Raw genomic sequence first — 13,536 nt, forward strand, 5'->3', positions numbered from 1 at the left:
GAGTGAGGGAGTAAGAGTGAGGGATTATGGAATCGTTTGGGAAGGCGGATGGATATTGGGCCGATGAAAAAGTGCTTTTCTTGCCAGTTAGTTGTATAGAGCATACTCTTTAGATGGAAACTATCTAACAAGAGTTACGCTACACCGAAAATATGCCGATGTCCATCCGTCTACGCAAGTAATCCCACAATCCCTTACGCGTACCGGTCTGTTAACAGTTTTTGGAGTGGGTAATTAAACTGCGTGGTCCTTGCATCTTTTAAAGATATTGTACGAGGCAATTTTCCCCCCCGGGTTTATACTTTTAGTGGGGCACTTCCTTGGACAATGTAATTAGGGAGTTTAAGCAGCGATGACGGCAACTGCAACAAAAACACCACTTGCTACTTCGCGATTATTTCAACTCGCTCAACTTCTACAGAAACGGCGAACTATCCAGGAACCAAATTGGTAGGATTGGCGATCAAGTTAAGAAAGAAAATGAAAAATTCACCGTCATGTGCCCACGTTCTCCAAAAAACCTAGAATTTGGTCATTTCACGTTGTTGTTTTGCAAAGGACAGCGAAGCCCCAAAATGCAAAATGCACGTGCAGAGCGATTGTTTTTGCTCATTAAACTTATCGTTTTGTGGCGCTGTCTTTGCAGTGGCCGTCGTCGTAGCTTTAGCTCCCTGTTAACGTTGTCACCGTGAGCTTGGAGAGAGATTAAACAACTCAAAGGGCCAAAACTTACCTGAAGAGAAAGTTGTCAACTTTTAAAGTTGAATTTTTATCGAGGAGGCTCGTAACCTACAATAAACAGCATGGAACGATGTCAGCCTTTCTTGTGTGACATGTTATTCCACGAACGCTCGTTGGATACGAGATAATAAAAAAGTGACGAGGCGTCTGCCTTTACTCATCTCATAACATAAGTTCTCTTATGTTAAGCTGATTAGGGGTTAAACTGCTTCAAATAATTAGTTATATGGTATGGAAAGAACTGTGTGGATGACCGTATGTTTTCCCTCTACGAAACGTCAAAAGAAATTATATTTTGCTTTGTAACCCCCAGGGGGGCACTCCCTTATGTGACCTTTACGGGGACGTGCAGCCCGACAGGGTATGGTTTTCAGGGTGTTTTGTCATCACTTTCTGTCTTAAACAGGGTATCGCTACATGACCTAATACCTTAAGCAGGATAAGCTTAGATGTCCGTTTATTGATCTTTTGAAGAACGAAGGATATTTCCATGATTTCAAGTAGATTGTGATTGCTAATGCATTAAAATACAGTGGCAAACTAGTGTATTCTTATTTCATTCTAGTCTTTTAAAAACAGGGTATGATTTTGGGTTAAATGTCTTAGATAGGGTCTGAAAATTTGGAATTCTGTCTTAAACGGGATAGGGAAATCAGAGAATTGTGTCTTTAACAGGGTCAGGGTTTAAAAGCCCGGGCCGCACCTCCCTACCCAAACATCTGTTGAGTACCCCCCCCCCCCCCCCCCGGGTTTGTAACCCAAAACTATGGACAGATTTACGCTTAACATTTTATTCACATGGTAGTCGTGAAGTACTTTGTGCAGAGTTACAAACATTTCGTACAGGACAAGAAAAGAACAGCTAGTACGTATTGTTCAGTAGTTTCATAAGTCTGGCAACACACAATGGTTAGCAGAGACACTTTTTTTACACCATAACTTCATTACCAGAATTTCATCCGCGATTTCAAAATTTGTAACTACTTTACATGCTAATTAAGGCTTTACCAATAGCAAAGTAGAAACGTGCGAACGACATTCCATCTTCAGGGAGAAAGGGGGCGGGGGAGAGAACGGGAAGGGGGGTATCTTCATATTAACCAATGAAAGTCGAAATTAATGTTTCATCGGTACTAACCTGAGTCTGCAGCCAAGATGTTTTGTTACGAAACATTTCAGATCCTCTGTTTTTCAACTCTGAGTGGAACAATTCATCAGCTATTTCTAAAGTCACGTTAGCGAAAAGATTTTCACCACCTGGGTGAAAAAGTACGGTATAAGTATCGGTCTTTAAGTTTTTGCTAACCATGCATGAGCTTTTCCTTCTGCTATATTTTTCTATGGTCTCTCCTGAGACAACTTACGACATTCTCAATGTCAACAGAAGTTGCGTTTACAATTAACAATTGGATAAACCCTTGGTGCTTTCTTTTTGAACAATGGGTTGTTTCTGTGGAAGGACTATCGTTGATGGTTGACCGAGGAAAATAATGTTACCCTGAAAGGTTGTTAAATGATAGTATCAAGAAAATCAGATTTTTAAGGAAAGCTGTCAAATGGATGGTCTAAAAACAGAAACATGGTAATCACCATCAAGACCAATAAAGAAGATACAAAGTGGTGTAATAATGAAAGAGGTATCAGTTAAAAATATGCAAAATTGAAAAAAAAAATGGGCTGTCAAAAGTCTTGTTTAAGCGTCAAGTTTGGTGGTGTCTGCTTTTGCATTGAAAAAATTATGAATATTCAGTCAACACGAGAACCCTAACACCCCTCCCCCCTCAGCCCGCCTCTCTCGTGCTCAATAGGGTTTGAGGACTGCTCAGTTTTTTTTGCCTTCGTAAAGCTTTTAATATATCATTTATCTCAACTAACCTTGATAATGTTAATTCAGTTGTCAATGTGTGCATATATTTCATTACAGAATCAAACAACCAACAGAGTGGGTGGATAGCCTCGCCAATTTTAACGACTAGAACTGTAAAATAGTTGCCTTAAAGTTGAGAGTAAATAAATATAGCAGCTTTGTTTTATTCTAGATGGAATTTACAAAAGTTGGTTTTCGAACAGAAAGGGAAACACACTTGAACAAAGAACATAGGAAGAAACCCTTGCAGACAAAAACCACTTCAAATTCAATTTGCATATGGCACCCACCCTGGGAAGGAAAAACAAAGCCACACTGGTGGGCTCCAATGGTCTTCCCACTGAGCCGCAGCGGTAGTCCATGACCCTGTGCCACAAGCTCTCAGGCACAGACCTGAGCCTTGGAGTCAATCAACCCTTCCCCGAGTTCAATTACCCAAATTACAATTGCATGTCATACTCTTTCGCGGGCAAAGGAGTTCGGAAAATAAATTTACTCGGGAAAGAGCTGACTGAAGGAATTAATACAGACAGAGGCTAATTAAACATGTGCTCCAGTTTCAAGTCACAAGGGTGCATCAAACCAACTCACCTTTGTAAAACCTGAAGAGTCTCTCCACTTGTGACTCACTCAGTGCTTTTCCCCAAACTATAATGTCATCAAATGAAGCAAAAGGCATTTGACTTGAGCCTAGTTTGATGTCGTTATCCGAGTCGTCGGAAAAACTGCCAAGATAGCAATTTTTTGCCACATCTGTAATCACTTTTCCATTTCGATACACTACGACTGCATCGACACCACTATCTCTCTTCCATGTGAATACCAGTTGTGTCCAGACTCGCTGAGTAACCCCAAACCTAAATGAACATGATTTCACATGGTCCCTCATATTGAAAGTCAGCTCTTCTTTGGTACCATCGTTTTGAAACAGATGTACTCCCCTGTCTCCATTTTCTTGTCTACCAGCTGTCAGAAACGTTTGCGCAACGCCTCTGCTCTGATAAAGAAGCCACAAACTTAAGGTAACTTCCACGTTGTGGGTCGGTCGCCCTAAATAAAATCCCGTGTCTTCCCTAAGGCGAATAGGTCCTGACCCACCTGACGCTTTCACAGCTCGTCCGCGAACACCTTTAGTATTTTGCAACGTGCTAGTACCATTAGCCCATGCTTCCCCTTGCAAGTCCTTTATGTCTTTCACGTCATCAAAGGTCCATAAATATTTGGAGTCTGCCAGGAGGTTGTCAGTAGTTAAAACATCATAGCCTGTTGATATAGAAAGGAAGTGGAAATTGCTTCGGACTTTAATAACCTCTTAAGGACGGTGCCTACTATTGTTACTGCGCATACGTTCTGCGCATCGCGAGATACTTGGGATTCCTATAGGTGGTGCCTACTAATACAGGAATATTTTTGCGCGGTTTAAAACTATACGGAGAAAGCAGAACTTACCAAATGTTTTTGGTATCTCAAAAGAAAATTGGGGGTAACCATGCATTTTTCAGAGATAGTTAGGCTTCAATTTAGGAAAAAATCCCACACATTGCTTTATATTTTGGCGGTTTTTAGAGATACTAATGTTTAATTATCTCTGAAAAATGCGTGGTTACCCCCAATTTTCTTTTTGGATTCCAATAGGCCTTGCAAAGATCTGCTTTTCCCGCAAAGTAATAAACCGCACAAAAATACTTCGGTATTAATAGGCATCGTCCTTAAACCAAATGCGTTTTTCTTTCCGCCGCTAAGTATTATGTTAAATTAAAGTTTTAGATATTGGGTTTCAAATCGTGAAGTGAAGCGGCAGTGGTTTCACGTGACCGTGTGGCAGGGCGAAGAAGAATTTCCGACCCATTCCTATCCCCCCCCCCCCCCCCTTCCCTTCCTTGGGATCACGGAAATAGGTCAAGTAAGTCAAAGTTTGAGATAATCACGGAAAAGTTAGTTTGATATACGTCCTTAATTTAGCATTCAAAACATCAGGTAACAGAAAGATAATCGGTTGCTATTCTGCTTTCCATTTACCTTGTGGATTATATATCTAAACACTAGCGGATAGGAAGACAGCCTTTACTGATTAGATACTTGGCCTAATTCATGTCTGTTTCCTTACTTCTCGATGACATTTCATTTCTTTTAAGTGAGTCTTCATATTGGAGAACAACTGAGAAATGGACTACGTGCAGTTGCAGGTCTTGGGTGTCCCCATTCTAGTTCCTCTATTCTGTTGATTAATATTGATGATGAGGGCTCACGTAATTAGATTTCTGCGAGATGAAAATATCTAAATGTGCCTTTGCGAAAACTTGGTTGACAAAAGAGTGTTGCAAAACTCTAGTGGCTTGGAAGACGTGTGCTTCCCCACGACAAACTTCTAGTTTTGGGGTCCTAGTTTTGCCTTGGAATTGATAAGGTAAATTATTAAACTTATCACTGGCTCTTGTTTTGTTTTTTTGGATATTTTCAAAGTTCAGCTGCGAATGAACCGTTTGAAAACGAGAGGTACATGGGACATATCTCGTAACCATGGTAATGAACAAGTATTTAGGTCCTTTTTTTCCTTTTTGACCACTTTGTAAAACACTCTTTTCTCCGCACACCTTAGGCACAAAGATGGGATATCATTATCTCAACTTCAAGGAAGTTTTTTCTCAAAATAACCTCTTTACGTTTTAAATGGGAAAAGATATCTCTAGACGAATTTGCATGATTGATTTGCACTTTTAGTGTTCGTTGTTTAAATTAAAAGAGTTTTATTAGATGAGCAGAGGATTTTCCCATAAATGATCAGTGTATGTGTTTAAAGATGTGAAGTGAAAGGCAATTCAGATTTCCTGTTACAAAATTGAAGTAATCGCCACAGAACTTTTTTTTTCAAAATTTCTGAAATAACTCCGCGCATCTCACGAAGAAATCTCTCTTCTTTAAAATTATATGTCTTGAACGACTTTTGTTTTCATCACACTTGGCAACAGTAATCTTTTTCTGGGGTATAATTACTTCCTGAATGTCAAATGCAAGTTTGCTAAAACAAAAAGGTTGTCGAAAAGGAAAGCAAGATCAAATTCTTGTTCTTAGCTGTTTGTTATCAACAGTTTGCCAAAAAAAAGTTGGCGATGTGGAAGTTGTAAAAAAAAAATTGTTGATCATGTTGTCATAGTTGGCCACAAATATGACAAACCCCTAATCTGGACAACTTTCTTCGCAACGTTTGAGGGCTTCAAGCTTGCGTTTCAAAGCTAAACGCTTACTAAACATATGCTGCTGCTTTAAAACACAGAAAAAACAAAACGATTGAAAACCACTTGCCGTCAAACTCGGATTACGCAACACCCCAAAATATATCTGGGGTTTGTCGCGCCAAAGGCCCAAATTGCCAAGTTTCTGGAATTTAAGAAACGATATTGCGTACTTAACTTTTCCTTGTTAAATGGCAGCGTTAAGGTGCCTATAGCTGGGGTCCCCTATAATTCCATCTTAAAATCACATCCTACCTACACGATCCATGTATTAATTACATTAAGCTAAACCACAACAACCGGAACTATTGTCCTACTCTTATTGTGGGTACTTAAGCTTCTCCTACTAATTATATGTGACCAGTTGTAGGAGAGAGGATCTACGGCTTAATGACACCACCCAATGACAAGATGTTCAATACCAATATATGCGGGATTGTAGTCGTACTTAGATACTCTGCAACTCATAAAGGGAAACATATAAGTTCGTTTACCTTTACATTCATAAAACTCTGCTCTCATGGATATATGTTGATACCAAGTCTTGGGCAGAACCCGGATGTAGCGTGTAAAGATGACTGGATGAATCATGTGGTGCACAATCGTATTTCTATCTGAGTTACCTTTGAAAATCTGAAACAAAAAGTGAGCTTGAGTGTTTTTACTTTACTTCCTTAAAGATTTCTTATCGTTTAGAATTCTCAAGTGGTAATTTCCGTTTGGTAATTAAGTTGTTGCCGCGCCTTATCCCTCTGTGAGAACTGTTTTCTATCGTAAATACTTTTTTCTTCACTTTTCTACATTCAACGTTGCTTTGGATATCACGAACATAATCCACAGGGAACATTGAGTGGTCACTTTAGAAAATCGCATTTATTCACCAAACTCAACCCAAATATGCGTCAATTCCGGGAATCGAACCCTGGTCACATTGGTGGGAGGTGAGTGCTCTCTCCAGAATGTGCGCATGCACAGAGAACTGTTTTTAAGATTTTCATTTCAGATTAATGGTGAATCCAAACGTTTGATTCATTAATATACTTTTGGGTTTATCCTAGAGTGCCACAAGGACATTTAAATTCTATCTCAAGACCAGTAATAAGGAATGCAACTTGGAGAAGGGCCTCTCAAAGGGCATTGGAGAAACTACAGCACTGCGCCTTGCGAAAGGCATTAGTTTTAAAACTTTTCCCTGAGAGCATAATTCATATGATTATTCCATCCTGAATTAAGAAAAAAATCGACTACAGCAGTCGTTACCAACCCCTCCCGCTTTTTCCACTTTATTCCCAATCTATATTAGCACTCCTGCCCTAAATGTAATAATAATAATAATAATAATAATAATAATAATAATAATAATATTTAATACTTATATTGCGCTTTTTTTCTATAAAAATACCCAAAAGCGCATTACAATATTATTAATAACTAAATTAAAAACAAGTAAAATTACCCGATAAATTTTACAATATTTACAAATAAATAAATAAATAATCAACTAACAGCCGTCTTAAATAAATGTGTTTTAACAGAGGGTTTAAAAGAGTTGATTGATGTTTCCTGTCTTATTGGCAGAGGAAGCCGTCCTTTTCCATAGGATCATTTGTTAATGAAATGTAATTGTTTTATTATTATTATTATTATTATTATTATTATTATTATTATTATTATTATTATTATTATTATTATTATTATTATTATTATTATTATTATTATTATTATTATTATTATTGAAAAAATAAATGCCATCATTCTGGTGACTGGCACAGCCACCCTGGCCTCATCATACACGCAATGAAGGTCTATCTTTGCGGATTACAACAAATAAAAACACGAAATGGTTAAGAAAGCTTACCTTAACTTCTCCACAATGTTTATAGACTTGAAAGTGATTTTGGTCCATACTGTAAGACAACGAATAACTAGTGACCCATTGATTATAGTCCATTCTGCCTTGCGTTCCTACTTTGCCCAACTTTACTTTCTTCATAAAATCAACTTGCAGCCATTGGTTCACGTCATTGTACCGCGCTGCCCAGGATCCAGCCCTTCCAAAATCTCTTTGAAAGTTCAGTCGGGAATTGCGAGCTTCGTGGACAGCGCTATGAAAAGATGAGGCTGTGATCTGCGAATCATCTATTTTCAGATTTTCCATTCCCAGAGGCTCGCAATCTGTTCATGTAAGCAATAAAAAGCAATACAAAAAGTAAAACGGATAATTCAGTCTTCAAGCATGCATATACCCTGTGTAATTGACCTTTATCACTCGGCGGCCATGAATAAAAGAATTAAAACGTTTGTTTGTTTTTCAGTTCACGGCCAGCCTCGCCAAGACGCTAATTCAGGCGAGGCTTGCCGTGCAATTTACGTGTTGTAATTGGAGGAAATGGTTTTGTCCGGAATTGAAGGATGCACGATAACTGGAAAGACTATTGTCGAATCTTAAGAGGGAATGTCTACTAAGACCGAGCGAAATCATAAAAAAGTGGCACATGATGAAAAAATCAAAACTCTGCATATTCCGTCCAGAGATACTCCATACTAGTTTAGAAAACGTGGTGGGATTTTTTTCCTGAAATATATTTTTTAAACTGGAAAAAATAGAAAAAACAGTGACGGCCCCTCGTGGTTTGAAAAACACCCGAAATAAACATGGTTCACAACTTCTCGTAAACTTCGTTCTGTTCAATTCGCATCAAAGAAAACCCAGTTTTCTTCTTGAAAATTTGCTTTTGAAGTGTTTATTAAGTATCGGAGTCCAAAAATACTCCAGTGGATGAATTTTCCTGGTCATGAGGAGCCACAAAAAAATCTCAAAAATTCGCTCCCTCCAAATTCTGAATTTGGCGCACTTTTTTAATAGAAAATTTCGCGATCCGGTAAAACACTTAAACCCTTCAAATTTAGAATTATAGATTGAGGAAGTATCGCTCTAAAACCAGGTTTCAAAAATAGCTTCGGGCTTTTTACCAGCGCCGAGCATTAGCGGTCTCAAAATCACGAAAATCGCAATATCAACGTGTAAACAAACTGCACATGACTGCAACCAAACTAAGAGAAACTATCGAAATTTCATGTAGTTTACCTCGGCATTCGGCTTTAAACCACCAGTGAAAGGTCATGTTTCGCTAACTGCAATAAGGCATTGTCTAAATAAGGTATTTGGTTGTGTTTGTATCCTTTCATTATTATATAGCCATCTTGATGTGTGAAGTCAACAAGATAAATTATCATCGCTTATAGAGCGACAATAAACTCAAATGACTTACCATCGGACCACTTCTTTTCGACTTGAAGATCGTTTAAAATGGAGCTGAGTTTGATTTTCTTTGAATTTCGAAACGATTTTTTTTTGTTTCGAGCTGTCGTTTCGAGATCCGTTCGCAGGATTTACTTGAAGCGAAAGCGCTCGTGGATAAAATCGACTGTTGATGGCATAAGTCACGCAATAAAATGTCACGCTTTTTTAATTCACGTGACGTTAGGTTTGACTATTTTGGGGGAAAAACACACGGGAAACGTGTGTCCTGACATGCTGAAAACAAAAAACAAATTAAAAACAATGAAATCTTCACCAAAGTGTGGACAGGACCGATGATTTATAGCCGAATGTTTTTATCATCTATCACCAAAAGGACTGAGCCACAAAGCAAGCCTTGCTAAAGGAGTTTGCCTTTTGGTCGAGGGTCGAGGGTCGAGGGTAATTAGTCGAGGGTCGAGGGTAAATTGTCGAGGGTCGAAAAATTATTCAAAATTATTTCTGAACTTCGTCAACTCAAAAGTTCACAGGCTCGTGTTTACTCGAGTTTCCGGTGCCTGTTTTTGTCGCATTTGGGTCATATTTTTGTTTGTCAAAAACTTTTACACTCCAAAGGACTCTCCGGCGTGCTGAGCATCACAATCTGGCCCTTAATATGGTTAAATTATTTTACTCCGGACCGCGAATTCGAATTATAGCGGAAGATAACGCGAACGCTGAAGAGTTGGAGCTGAACTTTGGTAAGAAAAAAACAGTCGACAAGTGTCAGCGTAAGATATGATACCTGCTGGATAAGTACAAGGAAGCTAAACAGTGAAATCGAAACCAAAGTGGCGATCATATTAGAAAATCGGTCTTCTACGAAAAAGTCGATCGAGCCCTCGACGTCTCTGTTGTCTACAGTGTTCACTCGCAAGCAAGGTCGCTTAATTTTCGAAGAATTAGACGTCTAAATATTAAGCACAACATAAGCAGTATTTCTGTCTCAATTTGAGCTTGATTTGAAAGCAAAATACAAGCAATAACGATCAGGATTTAAACGTGTTCCATTATTGTTTTGGCGCGGAACAGACTAAACTCTGATTAGAACGAAATATAATATACATCACCGCTATTTACAGTTGTTGACATATCTGACAGATTTTAGCCGGCTACCAATAGCGTTCAGTGCGGATAAAAACTTTCAGACATAAAGTTGTCACGACAAAATGTTTTGTTCAGATTGTTCGAAGACAAATCCGAATTTGTCTGCTAGTGCGGATAGCCCTAATCTTTTCATAAGCGAGTGAATCGTTAGACAAAAAAACCCACTGGGTTTCTGCTCTGAATAAACAATATTGTTCTAAAACTTGAGTGTTACAACGATACGTACTGTAACAGCGTCTTCAGCGTGCGCGTTATCTTCTGCTATAGTTCGAATTCGCAGCCCGGAAAAAAATAATTTAACCGTAAAAATAGAAAGGGCCGCCAGATTCTGATACAGTCAACTCTGTCAAAGTGACCACTTCTCGTAAGCGACCACCTCCCGTAAGCGACCACTTCGTAAACAACCGTTTTGTTTCTCAGTTAAATACTGTTTCAAGAGCTCTCTCGTAAGCGACCGCGACCACTTTTTAGGCCAGAAATTCGACATATTCTTTTGTTTTCTGTTTCCGGTAAACGACCACGCAACATATTCGCGTATGATCTGAGTAAATAATTACTCAGAAGCAACAAAAGTTCAATTTTAAATGACGCTACCCCGGACAACTGACAGTTTACAGACAGAGAAGATTACTATAATTAGATATGTAGGTAAATGGGAATTGTTACAGTGATCTGTTCCAAAATGTTACACAAAGGTTCGTCAGAAGAATAATTAGATGTGAAAAAATCAAATAAATTAGTTTCTAATTGCCTAATTTTAGCTGCTAGGGTAATATTTTTAGGTAATTAATTTATCAGTCCAGCATTAGGCAGCGACCACCTCCCGTGAGCGACCACTTTGTCGTGCACCAAGGGTGGTCGCTTACGAGAGAGTTGACTGTACTCAGCACGCCGGAGAGTCCGTGGGAATGTAAAAGTTTTTGACAATCCCAAATGCGGCAAAAACAGGCACCGGAAACTCGAGTAAACACGAGCCGCTGTGAACTTTTGAGTTGACGAAGTTCAAAAATAATTTGAAAATAATTTTAAATAATTTGTCGACCCTCGACCATTTACCCTCGACCCTCGACAATTTACCCTCGACCCTCGACTAGTTACCCTCGACCCTCGACCCTCGACCAAAAGGCAAACTCTGCTAAAGTATGATACTCTGCATTCTAATGAGGTGAAACCTTGGGGAACACTTTTCTTGTTAGAACCACTAAGTATTAACGCCTTGGTTTTCGCCTTCGTGCAAAAGTCACTACGGTCTCATCCCTGACTGTTCTCTTGAGGATGGGACAAAACAATGTTATCAGCCAGAAAAAATCACTCCTCACTGCTGACATGCGCATCCTTGACGAAGAGAATGCAGTTTGTCGATGTATGGCTTTTTCCATCGAATTGTTACAGCTGAGAGGTCAATGCCAAAGGAAATACAAATTTCCTAATGGTTAATGAAAAATAGGGGTGGGGCGGGGGTGGGGTGAGCGCATGCTCATTTTCCCGAACAGCGGCGCGTTATCGTCTTTTGGTTCATCATCCACCAGTGCTTTCTTCGAGGCAACGTGCAAGAAGAAACCTGCTGTTAAGGTTGCTAGCGACTTCAGCACACATCAATCATTGATCTTGAACTGGATCATTTGTAACAGCAATACATTGTAATAAATTAAATAATGTTTTGTTTCACGATGTAGTCACTCAAGTTGTATATCGCGACGTTTCGACTGCTTACTGCTAGTCTTCATCAGGCAATGAGGTCGACCGGATCACACTTCAGTATTTATGTCACGAAGGTCTGATCCTGCAAGTGTCGCATACAGGGTCTGCTTTACTTCCGGTTTGCTGTCAAATAGGACTTCTGAACTACAACCGAGTCCTTCGTAACGCACTTGACTTGAGTATCCATACCACATCTAGTCTGTTGCTCTCTTACTGACTATGCTGACCACCGGTAACAGCGTGGTTTGTCCCGCAAGCTTCTCCGCACAGTCGACTGAAGCTCTGTCAAAGGACTTCTCGTCTCGCGCTCTAGGGAGTGCTGGTGTCGGCCACATGACAACCGCACCTCTGCACCGGCCAATTTCCCACTGAGATGGGATAGGTTAGACTTTCTCAAAGTCCGTTTTCGAGGGAGTCCAGGCAGCCGCTCGGCTCCCGACTCCGTCGCCTTGTTGGTCACTCTTTCGGTGCATAAGAAGACGACTTGTGGCAAGTCTATAATGGTCTACACAGAAATGTAGCGGAAGAAAGAATCACGCGCGCCCTAAGATAAGCTCAACTTCGGAGTAAACATCACTTATTCGAACACTGCTAGTATTGTCCCGAAACGTGTTTGTCCTGTGAAATTTCACGAGGTATGCATTAAAGGGCCTTAGCCAGCCACGCCTTTGTTTTTGTTTATATGCGAGAGTTTGGCTATTATATTTCTACTCGGAGCATGTCGAAATGAACGAAATCACTGTGAAACTACTAAAGATAATGAAACATACTTTCAGGAACACAAAGCAATAAGATTTAGCTTCACCATGCAATATCAATAATTTTGATGGCATCGAAAATGGCGGAGGCTGACTTAGCCTCCCACGCAGTCGTTTTTAGGGGACTCGTATTACCTCCTCCCCACAAACGTTTGTGGGGAAGAGGTAATACGAGTCCCCTAAAAACGACTGCGCGGGAGGCTAAGGCTGACTAGGGTCCTTTAAGTTTGTTGTTGTCTTAACGGTTTTGCACTAGAGTTGCACCAAAGAAAGATTTGAACGGTTTACTAAAACACTTTTTTTCTGTTTGACCACCTTGTCAGATAATTGAAGCATCCGCAAATCTCACAAGCTGATTTCACCCGGTCACAACCGAAATGGCCGTTAGGATGATTGAAATTATCAGAAAATTCTTTAAACGCAGCGTAAATACAAAAATCTACGAGTGTTTTATAATATAGAAATTTTGTATATTTGGTAATTGTTCCAGCAGCATCATTGTGTGTCCATCAGGTGCGTGACGATTTTTCAATCAGAACAACGGCGATGTTTATAAGAACACAACAGATCATTGTAACTAAAATAAACGCATTAAAAAAAAAGTGCTACAGATCAGAGAAAATTAACGATTAAACAGAAAACTGAACTTTTTTAAAGATCTTGTTAACGAAGAATTGATGCACCCAACCCTTTTTCAGGTACTGTTATCATCTGTGATCACGGAACTCTTTATCTCAGTCTGTATATCTTTTATCTTGTTTATAGCTGTTATTTATGTTGACAAACCGACACATGCGAAAAGAACGAACGTCTTTCTGGCTAAGAAAC

The 13,536-nt window shown here is 39.5% G+C and overlaps 1 protein-coding gene across 1 annotated transcript in view; it reads right to left on the reverse strand.

Moving 5' to 3' along the window:
* The window catches only part of LOC146480968 (uncharacterized), a 98,331-nt gene extending 90,332 nt beyond the window's left edge, over positions 1-7,999 (reverse strand). Inside the window, exons 1-5 of the mRNA XM_085108679.1 lie at positions 7,700-7,999; positions 6,336-6,474; positions 3,200-3,871; positions 1,880-1,998; positions 734-789 (exon numbers count right to left, since the gene is read on the reverse strand). Of these exons, the coding sequence (XP_084964805.1) occupies positions 734-789; positions 1,880-1,998; positions 3,200-3,871; positions 6,336-6,474; positions 7,700-7,999 (1,286 nt within the window). The remainder of the gene's footprint in view (positions 1-733; positions 790-1,879; positions 1,999-3,199; positions 3,872-6,335; positions 6,475-7,699) is intronic.
* Between the last annotated feature and the right edge of the window lie 5,537 nt (positions 8,000-13,536).

The sequence above is a fragment of the Pavona decussata genome, unplaced genomic scaffold, assembly GCF_977016875.1.
Source record: "Pavona decussata unplaced genomic scaffold, jaPavDecu1.1 SCAFFOLD_51, whole genome shotgun sequence".
In the NCBI taxonomy this organism is placed as follows: Eukaryota; Metazoa; Cnidaria; class Anthozoa; order Scleractinia; family Agariciidae; genus Pavona; species Pavona decussata.